The 22571-nt window shown below is 44.2% G+C and overlaps 1 protein-coding gene across 1 annotated transcript in view; it reads right to left on the bottom strand.

Moving 5' to 3' along the window:
- Positions 1-20900: 20900 nt before the first annotated feature.
- Positions 20901-22571, bottom strand: part of LOC129706586 (E3 ubiquitin-protein ligase TRIM39-like) — a 35039-nt gene continuing 33368 nt past the window's right edge. The window contains exon 3 of the mRNA XM_055650968.1: positions 20901-22471. Coding sequence (XP_055506943.1) covers positions 21924-22471 — 548 coding nt within the window. The 3' untranslated portion in view covers positions 20901-21923. The remainder of the gene's footprint in view (positions 22472-22571) is intronic.

Raw genomic sequence — 22571 nt, 5'->3', positions numbered from 1 at the left:
ATCCAGCGCATGAAAAACAATACAGCGTTGGAAACGGTCAATTGGTGTGGGTCACATTCAGATACACATGCATCTGAACACACACATTCAGACACGCATAAATTCAAATCGGGACACGTAGCAAAAATATGCAACACAAATATACGTTGACATACAGAAGGGACACATGATAGACACAAAGTGCTGGACTAACTCGGCGGGCCAGGCAGCACCTTTGGAGAAAAAAATGAGCGACGTTTCGGGTCAAGACCATTCAGTCTAAAAAAGGATCCCGACTAGAAACGTCACCCATATTTTTTTTTTCAGAGATGCTGCCTGACCCGCTGAGTTACTCCAGCACTTTGTGTTCATCTTCGGTTTAAACCGGCATCTGCAGTTCCTTTCACAGACTAGTACAGGGCCCGGAAAGATCAGAGAAACGAGGCAGTGCAGATGCTGGTGGAGTGTACACCCAAGATAGACATAATAAAGTTCTGAGTCTGAAGTAGTGGCCCCGGCCCCGGCCCCGGCCCATTCCTTTTCTCCGGAGATGCTGCCTGACCCGCTGAGTTATTCCAGCACTTTTTGTGTCTAAACCGGAAAGACCCATTGACACAAATGCATGCATGTGACACGGAATATTGCTTCAACCGTGCCGTGCCAAGTAGCCGTGCAGGAACACAGCGGGAGAAGAACTCAGACATTATATCTTAGAAGATAATGTGTTCTGATTTATTGTAATATTTCCCATTCAAATTGGTCAGGTGGCCAATTAGATTATTTATAAAAACGAAGTCGAGTAGTTAATCCCGACACAGCTGTCCCTGTTGTATTGATAAGGTGGGGAGTGATACACAACATTTTCTACTCGAGCTCCTGCGCTCCCAGTCTAGCAGGCGGCGACAGCCCGGTGTGTAGACAAACACAACTTACTACACGCAGGACAGATAGCTCCATTCCGCCTCCTACCGGCACAAGTGCAGACCAGCAGCTTACTCGCGGTGGCGAGGAGCAGGCAGGCTCCGGACACCAACAAGGTCAAGTTTACAAGGTCAGTTTATTGTCACGCGTGCACCAATTAAGGTACAGTGAATTTCGAATTACCATACAGCCACACACAACTACATAAAAATGTACATGAACGTCCACAGCAGCAGATCCCTCACGTTCCTCACTGCGATCAAAAGCAATAAAGTCCTATCTTCTCCCTCTTATATTCTCCCGCGGTCGGGGCAGTCGGACCATCCACAGCCGGGGCGATAGAAGCTCCCGCAGCCGGCGGTCGCAGCCTCCACGTCGGGGCGATCGAAGCTTACACCTAAACCGAACTGATGGAATTTGAATTTTAAACCCAAGTCTTAATCTTGTTTAGAGTTAGATAGAGCTCTAGGGGCTAGTGGAGTCAAGGGATATGGAGAGAAGGCAGGCACGGGTTATTGATTGGGGACGATCAGCCATGATCACAATGAATGGCGGTGCAGGCTCGAAGGGCCGAATAACCTCCTCCTGCACCTATTTTCTATATTTCTATGTTTTTTTTTGTGTGCCGTGATTCCCCAATCTTAATTATTCCTGTTGCTATATACTTATACAGGTACTTGCTAATCAGGGGTATGGCGATACTCTACTGGGCAGTTTGTAAGGAAAATAATTTTACTGCATTAACAATTGACATATGTGACAATAAAAATCAGTATTGACTATTAATAGGTAGACAAAAATGCTGGAGAAGCTCAGCGGGTGAGGCAGCATCTATTGAGCGAAGGAAATAGGCAACGTTTTGGGCCGAAAACCTTCTTCAGACTGGATACTGAGTGACTATTAATACTTGTGCGTGTAATGTTCCTTTGAAGATCATTGGGATAAAGTGAATGTCATAGCCATTTTCCCTTTAACAATTAATACCAGTAGCCTTGGACATATATTGCTTAACAATTAATCAAACTTGCTTGCCTATTGCCATTTTATTTTGTTTTTTCACTTACCAACTTATTCAGTATCTGGAACAAAGGCAGTAGTATTTTCCCTTTCCAGCTGGAGGATGGGTGTCCAGGCTCCTAATTGCCATCATGTGATGATTGAAAATCTTTAACGACCTTTTCTATTAAAAGTAGATTAAAATTACACTTGCAAAAGGAAAAGAAATGCCGACTCATTCATCACAAAGAAAGAATAATTGTTACCGAATAATTCATAAGGAGATAGTTGGAACAACAGTGGGATAGTTCGACCTTTCAAATGACTACTAAAGCCCAACATTGCCACAAGTGGATAGAAATGTGAAAGCTGTTTTGACTCTGGTTTCAATTAATCCATGCTTTCAATTAACAGTGGAATTTGTTGTAATTTCAGCTAAACGTGGACATTAATGATCCCATGACACTCTTCCTGAGGAAACCCAGAACAGTTAACCATATAACCATATAACCATATAACAATTACAGCATGGAAACAGGCCATCTCGGCCCTACAAGTCCGTGCTGAACAACATTTTTCCCTTAGTCCCATCTGCCTGCACTCATACCATAACCCTCCCTTCCCTTCTCATCCATATGCCTATCCAATTTATTTTTAAATGATACCAATGAACCTGCCTCCACCACTTCCACTGGAAGCTCATTCCACACCGCTACCACTCTCTGAGTAAAGAAGTTCCCCCTCATGTTACCCCTAAACTTCTGTCCCTTAATTCTGAAGTCATGTCCTCTTGTTTGAATCTTCCCTATTCTCAAAGGGACAAGCTTGTCCACATCAACTCTGTCTATCCCTCTCATCATTTTAAAGACCTCTATCAAGTCCCCCCTTAACCTTCTGCGCTCCAGAGAATAAAGACCTAACTTATTCAACCTATCTCTGTAACTTAGTTGTTGAAACCCAGGCAACATTCTAGTAAATCTCCTCTGTACTCTCTCTATTTTGTTGACATCCTTCCTATAATTGGGCGACCAAAAAATTGTACAATATACTCCAGATTTGGTCTCACCAATGCCTTGTACAATTTTAACATTACATCCCAGCTTCTATACTCAATGCTCTGATTTATAAAGGCTAGCATACCAAAAGCTTTCTTTACCACCCTATCTATATGAGATTCCACCTTCAAGGAACTATGCACGGTTATTCCCATATCCCTCTGTTCAACTGTATTCTTCAATTCCCTACCATTTACCATGTACGTCCTATTTTGAGTTGTCCTGCCTAGGTGTAGCACCTCACATTTATCAGCATTAAACTCAATCTGCCATCTTTCAGCCCATTTTTCCAAATGGCCTAAATCACTCTGTAGACTTTGGAAATCCTCTTCATTATCCACAACACCCCCTATCTTGGTATCATCTGCATACTTACTAATCCAATTTACCACCCCTTCATCCAGATCATTGATGTACATGACAAACAACAAAGGACCCAACACAGATCCCTAAGGCACCCCACTAGTCACCTGCCTCCAACCCGACAAACAGCCATCCACCATTACCCTCTGGCTTCTCCCATTCAGCCACTGTTGAATCCATCTTGCTATTCCGGCATTTATACCCAACAGTTTAACCTTCTTAACCAACCTTCCATGAGGAACCTTGTCAAAGGCCTTACTAAAGTCCATACTAAAGTCCATATAGACAACATCCACTGCTTTACCCTCGTCAATTTCCCTAGTAACCTCTTCGAAAAATTCAAGAAGATTAGTCAAACATGACCTTCCAGGCACAAATCCATGTTGACTCTTCCTAATCAGACCCTGTTTATCCAGATGCTTATATATATTATCTCTAAGTATCTTTTCCATTAATTTGCCCACCACTGAAGTCAAACTAACAGGTCTATAATTGCTAGGTTTACTCTTAGAACCCTTTTTAAACAATGGAACAACATGCGCAGTACGCCAATCCTCGGGGACTATTCCCGTTTCTAATGACATTTCTATTGTCGGCTATTTCTACACTAACTTCCCTCAATGTCCTAGGGAATATCCTGTCAGGACTTGGAGACTTATCCACTTTTATATTTTTCAAAAGTGTCAGTACTTCTTTTACTTTGAAACTCATAGTATCCATAGCTACTCTACTCGTTTCCCTTACCTCACATAATTCAATATCCTTCTCATTGGTGAATACCGAAGAAAAGAAATTGTTCAATATCTCCCCCATCTCTTTTGGCTCTGCAGATAGTTGCCCACTCTGTCTCTCCAATGGACCAATTTTATCCCTCGTTATCCTTTTGCTATTAATGTAGCTGTAGAAACCCTTTGGATTTACTTTCACCTTACTTGCCAAAGCAACCTCATATCTTCTTTTAGCTTTTCTAATTTCTTTCTTAAGATTCTTTTTACATTCCATATACTCCACAAGCACCTCATTTACTTCATACTGCCTATAATTATTGTAGATCTCCCTCTTTTTCCGAACAAGATGTCCAATTTCCCTTGAAAACCAGGGCTCTTTCCAATTTTTACTGTTTCCTTTCAACCGAACAGGAACATAAAGATTCTGTACTCTTAAAATTTCCCCTTTAAATGTCCTCCATTTCTCTTCTACATCTTTCCCATAAAACAAAATGTCCCAGTTCACTCCTTTTAAATCATCTCGCATCTCATCAAAGTTAGCCTTTCTCCAATCAAAAATCTCAACCCTAGGTCCAGTTCTGACCCTCTCCATAATTATATTGAAACTAATGGTATTGTGATCACTGGACCCGAAGTGCTCCCCAACGCATACCTCCACCACCTGTCCCGTCTCATTTCCTAACAGGAGGTCCAGCACTGCCCCTCCTCTAGTAGGTACCTCTATGTATTGCTGCAAAAAACTATCCTGCACACATTTTACAAACTCCAAAGCCATCCAGCCCATTTACAGAATGTGTTTCCCAGTCTATGTGTGGAAAGTTGAAATCTCCCACAATCACCACCTTGTGCTTACTACTAATATCTGCTACCTCCTTACATATTTGCTCTTCCAATTCTCATTCCCCACTCGGCGGTCTATAATACACCCCCATAAGTGTTGCTACACCTTTCCCACTTCTCAGTTCCACCCAAATAGCCTCCCTAGACGAGCCCTCCAATCTAAGTTCTCCGGAGAATCCTGGTTAATGTTTTTCCCCAATCAACATGACTGAAACAAGCAAACAATTTGGTGATTATTGTGTGTCCGAGATACTCAAATTGATTCTCACTTTTCTTCATTTTACCTGGCTGCATTTGCAAATATTTCATTCGTTTGAAATTATCCTGTGCACCCTGTTATATTCCGGACAGCAGAATGAATAAAAACTTACACGCAGGCTGCCTGGATCACAAGAGAAATTTATTACCCAACATTCCCTACTTACTTACAACACCAACTCATTAGCATATACATGAATATGCATGAATACGTTACACACCGTAAAGCTATGAACAGTAATGGATAAAGATTGTGTAGGAAGGGACTGCAGATGCTGGTTTAAATTGAAGATAGACACAAAAAACTGGAGTAACTCAGTGGGACAGACAGCATCTCTGGAGAGAAGGAATCAATGGGTGACGTTTCGGGTTGATCTACAAGACCAATGGTTGAGACCTTTCTTCAGACTGGTTAGGGATAAGGGAAACAAGAGATATAGATGATGATGTAGAGAGATAAAGAACAATGAATAACAGATATGCGAAAAAGTAACGATGATTAAATAAACAGGCCATAATGTTAGCTGTTTGTTGGGTGAAAACGAGAAGCTAGTGCGGGGAGGGATAGAGAGAGAGGAAATGGCGGGGCTACCTGAAATTATAGAAATCAATACTTATACCACCTGCTGCCCAAGCGAAATATGAGATGCTGTTCCTCCAATTTGCATTTAGCCTCACTCTGACAATGGAGGAGACCTAGGATAGAAAGGTCTGTGTGGGATGTTCTTTCTCACCTTCTCTTCCATTGCTTTTAGGTTCTCTTTGAAACAACTTAAAAAATAATAGTATTACAACTACAAACAGATTTGTGTAGTGCCTTTAATACCGTGGGGCGGCACAGTGGCGCAGCGGTAGTTGTTGCCTTACAGCGCCAGATACCCAAGTGGAATCCTGACTATGGGTGTTGTCTATACAGAGTTTGTACGTTCTCCCTGTGACCACGTAGGTTTTCTCTGGTTTCCTCCCTCATCCCAAAGACTTGCGGATTTGTCGGTCAATTGGCACCTGTAAAGTGTACCTAACGTATGGGATAGTGTTAGAGTACAGGGTGACTGCTGGTTGGTGTGGACACTGTGGGCCGAAGGGCCTGTTTGCACGCTATATCTCCAAACTAAAAACAGTGAAATGTCCCAGGGCATGATAAGAAGAACATAGATTTAGTTTGTGGTAGCAATGCTGTTGTTTTGTTGATGTTTCTCCAAAGATTTGATACTTCAGTCAATCATTTTGGAGCAGAAGAGAAAGATTTTAATGAGTAATTTGAAGGAGGAAAGAGAGGCACCAGAATTTCATTTGGAACATACAGAAATTAAGGCCCTGCTGGCAACAATTGAACAATTCAAATCAGAGTTGCACAAAAGGAGAGACTTTAAGAAGCATAGATACAGAAGAGGTTTATATGGGTGCAGGAGATTACACCCATATCTTTAATAGGAAGAGGCACAGGTCTATCTCATGCTTTTATATTTTGACTCCAAATGGAATGCCATCTTAATGTAGTATTAAACCTAGCTTGCCTAAGGAAACCTTATATTTTCCAAGCTCCTGGTTGCTTGATCTGCGTCAGCATTCAATCATGGCTGAATTATCTCGCCCCCTCAACCCCATTCTCCTGCCTTCTCCCCGTGACCCATGTGATGCTGGATTTAATTGAGCAGCTTTATTTCGCTAATCTTTAGTAAAATCAAGGATCTGTGACTACATAGGGTTGGTGCTGTTCACTATCAGATACCTAATGTTTGTTTTACTGCTTCAGGACACTGAACCAAAGGTAAACCTCAAAAGACAATTAGAAGATGTGCGGAGGTATTTCTTTACACAGCGAGTTATGGATGCCTAAACTGCATTGCCAGGGGTGATGGTGGAAGCAGATACAATGTTGATAGTTCAAAGGTTTTTAGACATGAACATGAAGGGAATTGAGGGATATGAATCACCTCTAGGCAGATGAGATTAGTATAATTTAGCATCAGTTACTATGGCCCGAAGCTTTAGTTTGGTTTAGTTTGTTTTCACATGTAACGAGGTACAGTAAAAAGGTTTTTCATGCATGCTATCCAGTCAGCAGCAAGATAATTCATAAATGATTACAATCGAGCCAATGTAGATGCATGAGGGCTTGTCGCTGTATTGTAGTGTTCAATATTCTAATTCCAGACCACAGATGAAAAATGCCAGGAAGAAGATGGAATTAGAATCATAAAATACCATTTACAACATCATTATATCCGAAAGGATATCACGTCCATTTAATAACGACTTTTTATTGCCCTTTACATTCCCTCTTTCTTTAATTTCCCTCCTTTTCTTCTTATCCTTTTCAAACATAAAATCAGGTTTGATCTTGACTATGGGTGCTGTCTGTACGGAGTTTCTATGTTCACCCTGTGACCGCGTGGGTTTTCTCCGGAGGCTCTGGTTTCCTCCCACTCTCCAAAGACGTACAGGTTTGTAGGTTAATTGGCTTTGGTGAAAAATGTGTAAATTGTCCCCGGTGTGTAGGAGAGTGTTGCTGGGATCGCTGGGCCGAAGGGCCTGTTTCCGGACAGCTGCATCTCTAGAGTCTAAAGCCAAAAGGTAAAGTAGAAATAGGCTCTTTGAAACCCAGCTGAATGTGATGTGCAAGTCGCAAGGGTATAATGGACTAGTGGTTATATTTGTACACCAGTAATACAGAACCATGGATTAACACCCCATTGTAAAAGTCTTCTTCTTCTACTTCTTGCGTATGGTGTGCACAGCCTATTGTACGACAACTTGTTCTATTTGATCTTATTTGATGGTGCACGCCGGGTTGATTGCATTCGTCGAAACAGGGCGGATCGCGTGAAGGTTGCAATCTCCCACCCCATTGTAATAGTCAAGTCAGAAACTTAAATTACATTTATTAAATACAAGTCTGGGAAAAGCTGGTATCAGGTGGTGACCATGAAATAGTGGACTCATCAAAAAACAGAGTGAAGCCCTGAGCTTCAGGGAGATCTTCACTCCTGCCATAACTTTGTCCCAGGGTTTTCATGATAAACCTTCCCTCTTACACTGCCATTTGTTGCCATCTGTTATATGCGGTCTTCCTTTGTAAGCAGATTAAAATCAAACATATGCTGCAATTTAAGTGAGCGGAGACAGAGCCTAAGAATTTCCTTGGAGTTGCTCCAACAGTGACTTCACTCCAAGAAGGACATCAGTCATTGCAACGCACGTTGGGATGACCTGGGTTCATGAAAGGCACTTCATAAATGCAAGTCTTTTTTATTCTCTCTATGTTTCACTGCATTGAGTTGGAGTCGGCAAGATGCGATGTATTCTTGGCTGAGTACGATATTCTTGTTTGTTTTACTACACTGAAAACAAAACAACCATTGGTGGCCAGCAATTGCAAGCAATAACACATCAGCATGAGGCTGCACGACACTGATATCGAGTTTAAATTGCAAAGTTGAAACTCTTTTGCAATGGTCAGCGCTCTCAAGTTCAATAATGATATAACTGCACGGAAACAGGCCATCTCGACCCTTCTAGTCCGTGCCGAACACATAATCTCCCCTAGTCCCATCTACCTGCGCTCAGACCATAACCCTCCATTCCCATCCATATAACTATCCAATTTATTTTTAAATGATAAAAACGAACCTGCCTCCACCACCTTCACTGGAAGCTCATTCCACACAGCTACCACTCTCTGAGTAAAGAAGTTCCCCCTCATGTTAGTAAACTTTAGTCCCTTAATTCTCATGTCATGTCCCCTTGTTTGAATCTTCCCTACTCTCAGTGGGAAAAGCTTTTCCACGTCAACTCTGTCTATCCCTCTCATCATTTTGAAAACCTCTATCAAGTCCCCCCTTAAACTTCTGCGCTCCAAAGAATAAAGCCCTAACTTGTTCAACCTTTCTCTGTAACTTAGTTGCTGAAACCCAGGCAACATTCTAGTAAGACTGAGTTCTTTCTTGCCATGTGAATATGTTACACTTAAGGAAAGAGCACATCAAATATTCTTTATAACAGTCCTCTCAAGGTCAATAATGAAACCGAGTTATTTTTTGCCATGAAAATATAATTTAAACTTGTAAGCACATTATTTATAAAGTTTACAACTAACTCATCGGAGATCTTTTTGGTTCTTGATCCTCGATTTTTGTAAAATTATATTAATAAAGCAGACTGAGTGAAATAATCTAAAATTATATTTTAAAAGTATGTGCATAGCAATCCGTGGTGTGAATCTGTGGAATGGTCTGGAACAGGAGATAAAACTTAGCACAAACATAATTCAGTTTAAAAAGATGTACAAAAACACTTGTTTAAAAGGATATTGGGATGAGGATAGGTGATTTTGAGTGGGATATTTGTTATACCTGTACTGATTGTATTGGGAAGGGTGATTATAGGGTGATGGGTTGTATATATGACTAAGATACTGTATAGTATATGAGGGGTTTTTCTTTACTTTTTATTTTTTACCTCTCTCTTTTTTGTATGGCTTTGTAAATATTTGATTAGTGTATAAATGTAAATAATTTGGTGTACATATAGCTGCTGGTGTACATACGGTGTACATATAGCTGCTAAATTTGTATAAGATATTTACAAGCAGTTGAATAAGGGGTGGGAATTAATAAGCTTTGGCTTCTTCCTGCTCCTTTTCAGACACATACGATTTCATTTATTTATAGATATTGTTTATGACACTTTATAAATATTCTTGTTTTGTTTTTTGTATGCTGTTTCACACTTGCTTTTTATTCTTTTATTCTGTTCTAAATAAATAATTAACATTTAAAAAATACAAGAAATAAGAAATATTAAACTTTCCTAAGATATTTTACTGTATCAAAGTGAAATCATGCTGCATTGAAACTGCAAAGATAACATACAGCACTGGAAGTCTGCTGGAAGCTGAACTGTGTTGAAACTTCAGGCAATTGCACAGATACATGGTACATGGATAGGATTAAAAGGATAAGGGCCATACGTTTATAAGGATATGGGTCAAACACGGGCAAGTGGGATTAGTGTGTATTGGGCAAGTTGGGCCTGTTTCCATGCTGAATGACTCTCTATCTAATTACATTCCTACATGGATGCACTGGGTTGAATGGCCTTTGTCTCTGCTGTAGAACCCTATGACTCTACCTCTCTTTGTCCGATGTTCTAACATCCAATTCCTCCACCTGAAAGCTAATTAATTTCAATGTGCAGGAGCTGGCTGTGATTAGAACGGGTGGTAGAGGTTATTGGGAGAAGGCAGGAGAATGGGGTTGAGAGGGAAGGATAGATCAGCCAATGATGGAATAGCGGAGTAGACTTGATGGGCCAAAGGGCCTAATTCTGCTCCTATCCATAGAAAACACAGAAACATAAAAAATAGGTGCAGGAGGAGGCCATACTGCCCTTCGAATCAGCAGAGCCATTCATTGTGATCATTGCTGATGAACAATATGTTTATCGCATTGGAGCGGTGGCTATCCTTGAAAAGTACTTCACTAACCATTAAACACGTACATGTCCTACGATTGTGAAAGATCATGTCCACTGTGAAAGTCTTCCTTTATTTCTATTGTCATCCGAAGCAGAACAAGTCAAAAGGGCGGGTCGCTAAAGTGCAATGTGAAATTCCCGAGATAAAAGGAAACTACACAGGGGTGGTGCTGTTGACTATCAGATACGTAGTTTGTTCAATTAGCCTACACCTACCTTGGATGTTGCATGTTTTAATGGGTTCTGATGCAGTTCGAATTGGATACAAAAAATGTGCTTTCAGTTGCACTTATCCGCATATCTGTCTGGGTTTCTGTGACCTAACCTCCAAACCAGCTCATCCGCGACAGTGGGCACATTGTGGATAAGGTGAGCTGCAGTTGAACGACCCACACTGAAGCATTTTGGTTGTTGGAGTCAGTGATGGTAACCAGTGCTTATCCGCCATCTAGTGGTAGTGAATAGAATTCCACCTTTCTCGCCAAGAGTTATACAAACATAGAAACATAGAAAATAGGTGCAGGAGGAGGCCATTCGGCCCTTCGAGCCAGCACCGCCATGCATTGTGATCATGGCTGATTGTCCCCTATCAATAACCCGTGCCTGCCTTCTCCCCATATCCCTTGACCCCACTAGCCCCTAGAGCTCTATCTAACTCTCTCTTAAACCCATCCAGTGACTCAGATTCAGATTCAATTTAATTGTCATTGTCAGTCAGTACACTGCCCTCTGTGGCAGGGAATTCCATAAATTCACAACTCTCTGGGTGAAAAAAAAAAAATTCTCACCTCAGTCTTAAATGACTTCCCCTTTATTCTAAGACTGTGGCCCCTGGTTCTGGACTCGCCCAACATTGGGAACATTTTTCCTGCATCTAGCTTGTCCAGTCCTTTTACAATTTTATATGTTTCTATAAGATGCCCCCTCATCCTTATATTTAGTCATAGAATCATACTGTGCGGAAACAGGCCCTTCGGCCCAACTTGCCCATACCGACCAACATGTCCCATCTACACTAGTCCTACTTGCCTGCATTTGGCACTTATCACTCTAAACCTATGCCATCCATGTACCTGTTTTAATTGCTTCTCAAACATTGCAATAGTCCCTGCCTCAACTACCTCCTCGTTCCATACACCCACCACCCTTTGCGTGAAAAAGTTACCCCTCAGGTTCCTATAAAATCTTTTCCCCTTCACCTTAAACCTATGCCCTCTTGTTCTCGATTCCTCCACTCTGGGCAAGAGACTCTGTGCGACCACACGATCTATTCCTCTCATGATTTTATACATTTCCACAAGCCCGCTTCCTCCTCAGTTTCAGTTTAGTTTATTGTAATATGTACCGAGCTACAGTGAAAAGCTGTTGTTGCGTGCTAACCAGTCAGCAGAAAGACAATGCATAATTACTATGTTTTTATGTTACAATGGCCATGAGCTATGATTTCAGCTGTGTCAAAAGACGGGGGGGTGGGGGGTTTAAATTGATGGCCGAACAAATTTGCAATTTTACTTGGAGGAGACAGGTGCCTCTTGTGAGTTCTCTGAAGTTTATTTTGACCACTCTTTCCCATAAAATGACCGACAAGACTGGCACTAATTGCCCATCTCTTGGTCATTTCAGAGAGCAGAGTCAACTGCAATGCTGGGATTGGGAGCCATGTGTAGACCAGCAAGAACATTTTCCTGAAAGGAAAATATAAGTGACCCAGATGGAGTTTGAAGGTAAATCTAGTTACCTCTAGATCGCAATGTGATCTGAAGAACTACTAGATATTTATTGCAGATGTGTATGATGAATTGATTTACTTGCTAGACACCTGGGTGGGATTTAAACCAATATGGCTGGATCACTATAGTCCTGTATTTCAACCTGGTGTCACCATTCTGCATTGAGATGGGCACCACCCTGCAGATAGAGTCATTGAGTCTTAGTGATACAGTGTGGAAACAGGCACTTCGGCCCCAGCTACACTAGTCCCACCTGCCTGCGTTTGGTCCATATCCTTCCAAACCTGTCCTATCCATGTACCTGTCCAACTGCTTCAATGTTGAGATGGTCCCAGCCTCAACTACCTCATCTGGTAGCTTCTTCCATAAACCCACAAACCTTTGTGTGCAAAAATTACCCCTCAGATTCCTATTAAATCTTTTCCCCTTCACCATGTGTGTCCTCTGGTCCTCGATTCACCTACTCTGGGCAAGAGAGTCTTCTTCCTCTCATGATTTTATACACCTCTATAAGATCACCCCTCATCCTCTTACGCTCCAGGGAATAGAGTTCCAGCCTACTCAACCCCACCCACTAGTTCTGGCAACATCTTCGTAAATCTTCTCTGACCCTTTCCAGCTAGACACCAACTTTCCTATAACATGGTGCCCAGAACTGAACACAATACTCTAAATGCGGTCTCACCAACGTCTTATACAACTGCAACATGACCTCCCAACTTCTATATTCAATACTCTGACCGATAAAGGCCATTGTACCAAAATACCTTTTGACCACCTCATCTACCTGCGATTCGAACTTCAAGGAACCTGCACTCCTAGATCCCTCTACACTACAAACCTCCCCAGAGCCTTACAATTCACTATGTAGGTCCTTGCCCATGTTAGACTTCCCAAAATGCAACACCACATATTTCTCAGTATTAAATTCTATCAACCATTCCTCAGCCCACCTGGCCAATCGATCAAGATCCTGCTGCAATTTTTCACAACCATCTTCACTATCTGCAAAACCATCCACTTATGTATCATCTGCAAATTTGCTAATCTTTCCATGTATGTTCTCATCCAAATCATTGATGGAGATGACAAACAGTAACGGGCCCAGTACCCTGAGGCACATCGCTAGTCACAGGCCTCCAGTTCGAGAAGCAACCTTCCACCATCACCCGCTGCTTTCTTCCATGAAGACAATTTGTTATTCATTCAGCTATCTCTCCTTGGACCGAATGCGATCTGACCTAAACATAACATGAACAGAAAGTACTTGGGTCAAACAGAACTCATCCTCCTAAATTCCACTGTGTACAAGCCCAGGCGCCAAGTGCAGAACTCGTGATACCTCTCAAAACATGGGGGGGGATGTGTCCCCTCTGGCCCCCCCCTGGGTTTTCCGCCCCTGCCAAGTGCTCCATTCTTTCAACATATGACAGTCGCGCCATCCCGGGAATTAACCTCGTGAACCTATGCTGCATTCCCTCAATAGCAAGAATGTCCTTCCTCAAATTTGGAGACCAAAACTGCACACAATACTCCAGGTGTGGTTTCACCAAGACCCTGGACAATTGTAGAAGGACCTCTTTGCTCCTATACTCACTAAATGTGCTCTAATTTGCTCCTACATGTGAATTTCCTTCACTTCCTCCGTCACCTGAGGTCCACTGGCCATTAGTACATCTGGGAGATTGTTTGTGTCTTCCTTAGTGAAGACAGATCCAAAGTACCTGTCCAACTAATCTGCCATTTCCTTGTTTCCCATAATAGATTTACCTGTTTCTGTCTTCATGGGTCCCACATTTGACTTAACTATTTTTTTCCTCTTCACATACCTAAAGGGATATGGGCCAAGTGCAGACAGGTAGGACTAGTGGAGATGGGGCATATTGGTTGGTGTGGGCATGTTGGGCTGAAAGGTTTATTTCCACACTGTATGACTCTATGATTCCATGATACATAGAAACATAGAAACATAGAAATTAGGTGCAGGAGTAGGCCATTCGGCCCTCCGAGCCTGCACTGCGATTCAATATGATCATGGCTGATCATCCAACTCAGTATCCCGTACCTGCCTTCTCTCCATACCCCTGATCCCCTTAGCCACAAGGGCCACATCTAACTCCCTCTTGTGACAACTGTATTCTCTGGAGTCTAGAAGAATGAGAGATGATCCTTTAAGATCTCGAGAGGACGTGAAAGAATAGACGTTGACATGTTTCCACATGACGTCTCCGGGGACGGGATTTGTCCTAGACCTAGTCAGCGATTGGTCCAGATCCCCGCGCCCATCACATCACGGGCCGGGGGGAGATGGGAGGGTGGGGGGGAGCTTGAGCTTGAGCTTGGTGGCAGTGTCTCCAAGCTGCCGTGATTGCCACAGAGGCATTGATGTGATTGACGCCGTGGGGGTCTGGATCAATCGCTGACCTTTGTCGATGACTGACAAGGTGTTGGACCAATCCCGTCCCCGCAGACGTCATGTCCCTCGGAGGCTTTTCGATGTCATGTCCGTTCTGCGTCTTGTCTTTGCGGCGTGGTGTCCGTTCGGGTTCGTATCCTTCTGGCGTGATGTACTTTTGGTGTCTATGCTTTTCGGCGCGATGTACTTTCGGTATCTTGGCTTCCACTTCCTGCCTTCAGCTTCTCGTCCTTCGACGTCCCGTCCGGGTACCCATTAAAGATCACTGATAAACCTTTTCACCCAGAGAAATGTGAATCTGTGGAATTCTCTGCCACGAAAGGCAGTGGAGGCTAATTTGCGTGATGTATTCAAGAGAGAGTTAGATATAGCTCTTAGGGCTATTGGAATTAAGGGATATGGGGAGAAAGCAGGAAAGGGGGCACTTATTTTGGATGATCAACCATGATAATATTGAATGGCGGTGCCTGCTCGAAGGGCCGAATGGCCTACTCCTGCACCTATTGTCTATGTTTCTATAATACTAATGCCATGGAAGTTCTCAACCAATTCTACTCCAGCACCATTGATGCTCATTGGGACGTACACACCATGTTTCCTGAAACCGATAACTAGCTCTTTGTCCTTATTGACATCGAGGGAGAGGTTGTTGTGCTGACACCATGTTACTAAGTTCTCTATCTCCCTCCTGTACTCTGTCGTACCACTGCTTGTGAGTCGGCCCACTAATGTGGTGTCGTCCGCAAACCTATAGATTCAGATTCAGATTCAGATTCAGATTCAATTTTAATTGTCATTGTCAGTGTACAGTACAGAGACAACGAAATGCATTTAGCATCTCCTTTGAAGAGCGACATAGCAAACGATTTTGAATAAAAAAAAAATAAATAATAAAAGGGGGGGGGGGGGTGGGGGGGGGGGGGGGGGGGGGGGGGTTGGGGGGGTGTGGATTGGCAGTCACCGAGGTACGTTGTTTAGTAGAGTGACAGCGGCCGGAAAGAAGCTGTTCCTCGACCTGCTGGTTCGGCAACGGAGAGACCTGTAGCGCCTCCCGGATGGCAGGAGGGTAAACAGTCCATGGTTGGGGTGAGAGCAGTCCTTGGCGATGCTGAGCGCCCTCCGCAGACAGCGCTTGCTTTGGACAGACTCAATGGAGGGGAGCGTGGAACCGGTGATGCGTTGGGCAATTTTCACCACCCTCTGCAATGCCTTCCGGTCGGAGACAGAGCAGTTGCCATACCATACTGTGATGCAGTTGGTAAGGATGCTCTCGATGGTGCAGCGGTAGAAGTTCACCAGGATCTGAGGAGACAGATGGACCTTCTTCAGTCTTCTCGGGAAGAAGAGACGCTGATGAGCCTTCTTGATCAGAGTAGAGGTATTGTGGGTCCAAGAGAGGTCATCGGAGATGTTGACTCCCAGGAACCTGAAGCTAGAAACACGTTCCACCTCCGTCCCGTTAATGTGGATGGGGGTGTGCGTGCCGCCTCTGGACTTCCTGAAGTCTACAATGAGCTCCTTGGTCTTCTTGGAGTTAAGGGCCAGGTTGTTGTCAGCGCACCATGCTGCTAAGTGCTGGACCTCCTCCCTGTAGGCCAGCTCATCGTTGTTGCTGATGAGGCCAATCACCGTTGTATCATCTGCATACTTGATGATGGTGTTAGTACCATGTACAGGTGTGCAGTCATAGGTGAAGAGGGAGTAGAGGAGGGGGCTCAGCACACAGCCCTGAGGAACGCCGGTGTTCAGGGTGAGGGTTGAAGAGGTGTGCTTGTCTAACCTCACAGACTGGGGTCTGTTGGTTAGAAAGTCCAGTATCCAGTTGCAGAGGGAGGGGTCGATGCCCAGGTTACCGAGTTTGGTGATCAGTTTTGATGGAATAATGGTGTTGAATGCTGAGCTGTAATCGATGAACAGCATTCTTACATAAGTGTCTCTGTTGTCAAGGTGGGAGGGGGCGGAGTGAAGTGCCGTTGAGATGGCATCCTCCGTACTCCTGTTCTTGCGATAGGCAAACTGATAGGGATCCAGTGTGGGGGGTAGGCAGCTTTTGAGGTGTGCCAGGACCAGCCTCTCGAAGCACTGGTGGAGTGAGAACTGAATTTAGCTGCACCATAGTCCACAGGAAGTGGAATAGAGACCTGTAAACCTATCCTTGTGGTGCACTAGTATAGAGAATTATTGTGGAGGATTATTGTGTTGTCACCTAGACTCATTGGTTTCTCTACATCCAAATCGCACTAGCTTCTCATTTTCACCCTACAAACAGCTAACAATGGCCTGTTTCCTTCTTCATGGTTACATTTTTTCATATCTTTCATTGTTCTTTATCTCTCCACATCACTGTCTATACCTCTTGCTTCCCTTATCCCTAACCAGTCTGAAGAAGGGTCTCGACCCAAAACGTTATCCATTCCTTCTCTCCAGAGATGCTGCCTGTCCCGCTGAGTTAATCCAGCGTTTGTGTCTATCAGTGATTTCCACCCTGGGGGAAATAGGTTCTGACTACTGTAGATGCTTAAGGTCCACACTATCTACAGTGCCCTCCATAATGTTTGGGACAAAGACGCATCATTTATTTATTTGCCTCTGTACTCCACAATTTGAATTAGAAATAGAAAAAAATCACGTGGTTAAAGTGTGCATTGTTAGATTTTAATAAAGGCCATTTTTACACATTTTGGTTTCACCATGTAGAAATTACAGCAGTGTTTATACATAGTCCCCCCATTTCAGGGCACCATAATGTTTGGGACACAGCAATGTCATGTAAATGAAAGAAGTCATGTTTAGTAGTTTGTTGCATATCCTTTGCATGCAATGACTGCTTGAAGTCTGCGATTCATGGACATCACCAGTTGCTGGGTGTCTTCTCTGGTGATGCTCTGTCAGGCCTGTATTACAGCCATCTTTAGCTAATGCTTATTTTGGGGGCTAGTCCCTTTCAGATTTCTCTTCAGCATATAAAAGGCATGCTCAATTTCTGAGGAGGCTCAAGAAAGCTCACCTGTCCCCCCAGATCCTGTCCAATTCTACCGCTGTACCATAGAGAGTATCCTGACCACCTGCTTCACGGTATGGTACAGCAGCTGCACCACAGCTGACAGGAAGGCACTACAACGGGTGGTGAAAACCGCTCATCACATCATCGGTGCCCCGCTCCCTGCCATGGATGCCCTCCAACGCACACGGTGTCTGAGACCAGCCGGGAAAATCATCAAGGACCCCTCTCACCCTAACCATGGACTGTTTGCCCTCCTCCCATCAGGGAGGCGGTACAGGAGCCTCAGGGCTCGCACAAGCAGGCTGAGGAACAGCTTTCTCAATAACACCATTACACTGCTGAACTCACAGTCCCGTCGCTAGCTATCTTTAGCCTCTCCCATTTGTATACAGTTATTTGCCTATGTACCAGTTTTAATTCATCCACAATCCACACATTGTTAACCAGTATTTTTTATTTTTATTGTATGCTTATTTTGTATTTTTTATTTTTACTTCTACTATCTTGCACTATGACTATGACCAGGCGCTAAACTGCATTTCGTTGTACCTGTACTCGTATTTGTGCAATGACAATAAAGTTGAATTGAATTGAATTGAATGGGATTCAGATCGGGTGATTGGCTTGGCCACTCAATAATTGGCCATTTTTTAGGTTTGAAAAACTCCTTTGATGCTTTCGCAGTATGTTTAGGATCATTGTCTTGCTGTAGAATGAACTGCCAGCCAATGAGTTTTGAGGCATTTGTTTGAACTTGAGCAGATAGGATGTGTCTATACATTTCAGAATTCATTATGCTACTACCATCCGCAGTTGTATCATCAATGAAGATAAGTGAGCCAGTACCTTCAGCAGCCATACATGCCCAGGCCATAACACCCCCACCACCGTGTTTCACAGATGAGGTGGAATGCTTTGGATCTTGGGCAGTTCCTTCTCTCCTCCGTACTTTGCTCTTGCCATCACTCTGATATAAGTTAATCTTCGTCTCATCTGTCCGCAAGACCTTTTTCTAGAACTGTGGTTGCTCTTTTAAGTACTTCTTGGCAAACTGTAACCTGGCCATCCTATATTTGCGACTAACCAGTGGTTTGCATCTTGCAATGTAGCCTCTGTATTTCTGTTCATGAAGTCTTCTGCGGACTGTGGTCATTGACAAATCCACACCTGAAGAATGTTTCTGATCCGTCGGACAGGTGTTTGGGGATTTTTCTTTAGTATAGAGATAATTCTTCTGTCACCAGCTGTGAAGGTCTTCCTTGGCCTGCCAGTCCCTTTGTGATTAGTAAGCTCACCAGTGCTCTCTTTTTTCTTAATGATGTTCCAAACAGTTGATTTTGGTAAGCCTAATGTTTGGCTGATGTCTCTAACAGTTTTATTCTTGTTTCTCAGTCTCATAATGGCTTCTTTGACTTCCATTGGCACAACTTTGGTCCTCATGTTGATAACCAGCAATAAAAGCAAAGCTTTATGTTTTGTGACTGGCAGTCCCAACTGGGTCACCTGATCCCTGTACAAACCAACATGATATTTTGCTTGTGGGTGGGCCCAATATCCTTTGTCTGCATGAATCATGAATCCCACCCCCCTTACCATGAACCCAGTGTGGTTGGTTGTGGACTTTACAGCCATGAGCCGCTGTGTTAACCATCCCACAGCAAATGACAGTCTCCAGTACACTTGTATCACAAATACTGAAGGACCAGGCTGAAGAAGGGTTTCAACCCGAAACGTCACTCACACTTTTTTCTCCAGAGATGCCGCCTGACCCGCTGAGTTACTCCAGCACTTTGTATCTATCTTCGGTATAAACCAGCATCTGCAGTTCCTTCCGACCCACACACTATAGCTGCTAGAACCAGCCCACTCTGCATTCTGCAGCAGCACATGCTGATAAAACTCAGCTGGTTCTTTACCTGAAGGTAGACACAAGAAGCTGGAGTAACTCGGCGGGTCAGGCAGCGTCTCTGGAGAGAAGGAATGGGTGACGCTTCGGGCCGAGACCCTTTTTCAGACTCAGATTGTTAACCTGTTTCCATTCAACCACCTGCTTCCCTGCTATCAAACCTCAATAAGCAATTTCCTTCACATTGGTCTCTGCTGCAATTTGAACCAGTTTCTTTTTTTTTCCATTTTTATTCTTCAAACAGGACAAAAAATTAATCACAAACCATTTCCTTGAAACAATTACATTACAGATACAGAGAGCAGGAATCTGTCAAAACTCAACAACATGAAAAATAAACATGAAGTCCTTCGAATCAAGTTTAGCTTGAGACAATTGCAGCGTTTAAAAGCAAGAATTGGTATGTCCACGCTTCAAGCTCACTAGCTTGGCCACAGCTGGAGTGTTGTGTCCATGTCTGGGCAACACCTTTAAGGAGGAATATTAAGGCTTAAGGAAGAATATTAACACTTTGGAGAGGAGATTTAATAGAATGATAGCTGGGGTGAGAGATTTCAGTTATGTGGAGTCACTGGGGAACCTTGGATGGTTTTCATTTCTGCAGCAAAGGTTAAGGGAAGGTTAACAGAGTTGTTCACACGGTAATTATTTTTGTTAGATTAAACAGGGAGAAACTCTTCCCACTCACAAAAGCATCGGGTACCAAGAGGACAAGGAAGAACATTAAAATCACGAGCGCAGGAGGAGGAGGAATGTTTTTACACTGTTGGTTGTTGTGGTCTGATAGAAACAGATTCAAGATAAACTAAAAGGCCATTCACTAAATACCTAAAGGAGAACTTTAAGGTGAGAAGGATAAAGTTTAAAGGAGAAGTGCAGAGCAAGTTTATTTACAAAGATGTTGGGTACCTGGAATGAGCTGCCAGGGGTGGTGATGGATACAGATATGACAGTGACATTTAAGATACTCTTAAGGGCCTGTCCCACGAGCACGCGACTGCATGCGGCAAGCGCGACCAAACCGGACGCAGAGGTCGAGTGAGTGACTTGAAGTTCGAGCGAAGATCGCAGGAAGTTCGCGCGTGACGTACGGCGTCAAGATGCTGCGTACAGCGTCAAGACGCTGCGTACGGCGTCGAGATGCTGCGTATGGTGTCGAGGCGGCTGCGGGCCGGCAGGCCGTTGCTGCGTGGAATTTTTGTATAGTGTCAGTTTTTTGGAGCCCCGCGCGATGTCGGGACCAACTCCGCACAACTCCATACGGCTCCGGCGATTGAAGTGGGACCGGCCCCGCGGAGGCCGTACGGCTCAAGCGACCACGTTAGGTCGCGCTTGCCGCATGCAGTCGCATGCTGGTGGGACAGGCCCTTTAGATAGTCACATGGGGACGTGTACGGAATGGAGAGATCTGGGTCATGTGCAGGCAGAGGAGATTAGTTTAATTTGGCATCTATTTCAATGTGGAGATTGAGGGCTGAAGGGTCTATCCTGTGCTGTACTGTTTTATGTTCTATGAGACAAAATTCCATGGGGATGGAGCAGGAGGTTTGGGCTGAAGGGCCTGTTTTCGTACGGTACTGTTTCCGACTCTCTTAACCATGAACCTGAGGCAGAGGTGGAGTCCACAACTCACCCCCATGTAATTTTTAGAGACAAAAGAAACTTCAGATGCTGGAATCTTGAGCAAAGGACAGTGCTAGAGGAACTCAGCAGATCAGACAAGTTCTGTGCAGGGAAATGGAGAAATGACCTCCTGTCCATCGCTCCACTGATGCTAGTTAGTTAGTTTAGTTTATTGTCACGTTATAATGTCATAAGGTCATAAGTGTTAGGAGCAGAATTAGTACATTCGGCCCATCACCTAATCCGCCATGGCTGATCTATCTCTCCCTCGTAACGCAATTCTCCTCCCTTTTCCCCATAGCCCCTGACACCCGCACTAATCAAGAATCTATCTATCCCTGCCTTAACGTGACTTGGCCTCCACACCCTTCTGTGTACTGAGGTACAGTGGAAAGCTTTTGTTGTGTGTTGACCAGTCAGTGGAAAGACAATACATGATTATAATTGAGTCATCCACGGTGGACCGATACATGATAAAGGGAATAACATGAATAACTTTTAGTGCAAGACAAAGTCCAGTAAAGTCCAATCAATGATGGTTGCTTGGCCTGCTGAGTTCCTCCCGGGATCTTTTTTGTGTTTCGTCCCGTGGTATCTAAAAGCTAATAATAATAATTTGGTTTTGCCTAGCTCCTGGCTTCACCATCGGACAGGATCAGGATGGCTTTCTTTGTCTTGTCGGCGCTCCTGCCCGGATTGAAGGCTGGGAAGACAGGCTCGTTGAAGGTCTCGGAGAAGGTGTGCACTGGGTTCATGTTGCTGGCATCGTAAAAGGCCAGCTGGCCCGCATCGTAGTCCAGGAAGAGGCCGAGCCGGTGCAGCGTAGTGATCTCCAGGGACGTGGAGATGCTGTTGTGCCACGCCAGGTACTGGCGCTGCTGGAAGGACACGGACCAGGCCAGCGGGCTGTTGGTCAGGTTGTTGCTCTCGTTCCTCGGCATGGACTTCTTGGCGATGCCCACGCTCCAGTCGGACTTGTCCTGCACGATCACCTCCCAGTAGTACTTGCCCGCGTCGAAGCTCTGGTGGGCCAGCACCATGGTGGTCTGGGTGAATCGCTTGGGCGAAGGCACCACCTCCAGAGGCCTCTCACTCAACGACACTGCCTTGCCGTCGTCCGACACCTCCAGGTTCGGGTGGGCGGTGTCCGGGTCCATAGTGATGCTGACCGCCCCTGCGGTGGCGGCAAAACGGACGAGGGTGAGGCCAGAGATACAATGTGGAAACGGGCACTTTGGTTCAACTAGCCCATCTCCAACCAACATGTCCCACTA

Source organism: Leucoraja erinacea, chromosome 1 (genome assembly GCF_028641065.1).
Source record: "Leucoraja erinacea ecotype New England chromosome 1, Leri_hhj_1, whole genome shotgun sequence".
NCBI lineage: Eukaryota > Metazoa > Chordata > Chondrichthyes > Rajiformes > Rajidae > Leucoraja > Leucoraja erinaceus.
This window is presented reverse-complemented; position numbering and strand designations above follow the sequence as displayed.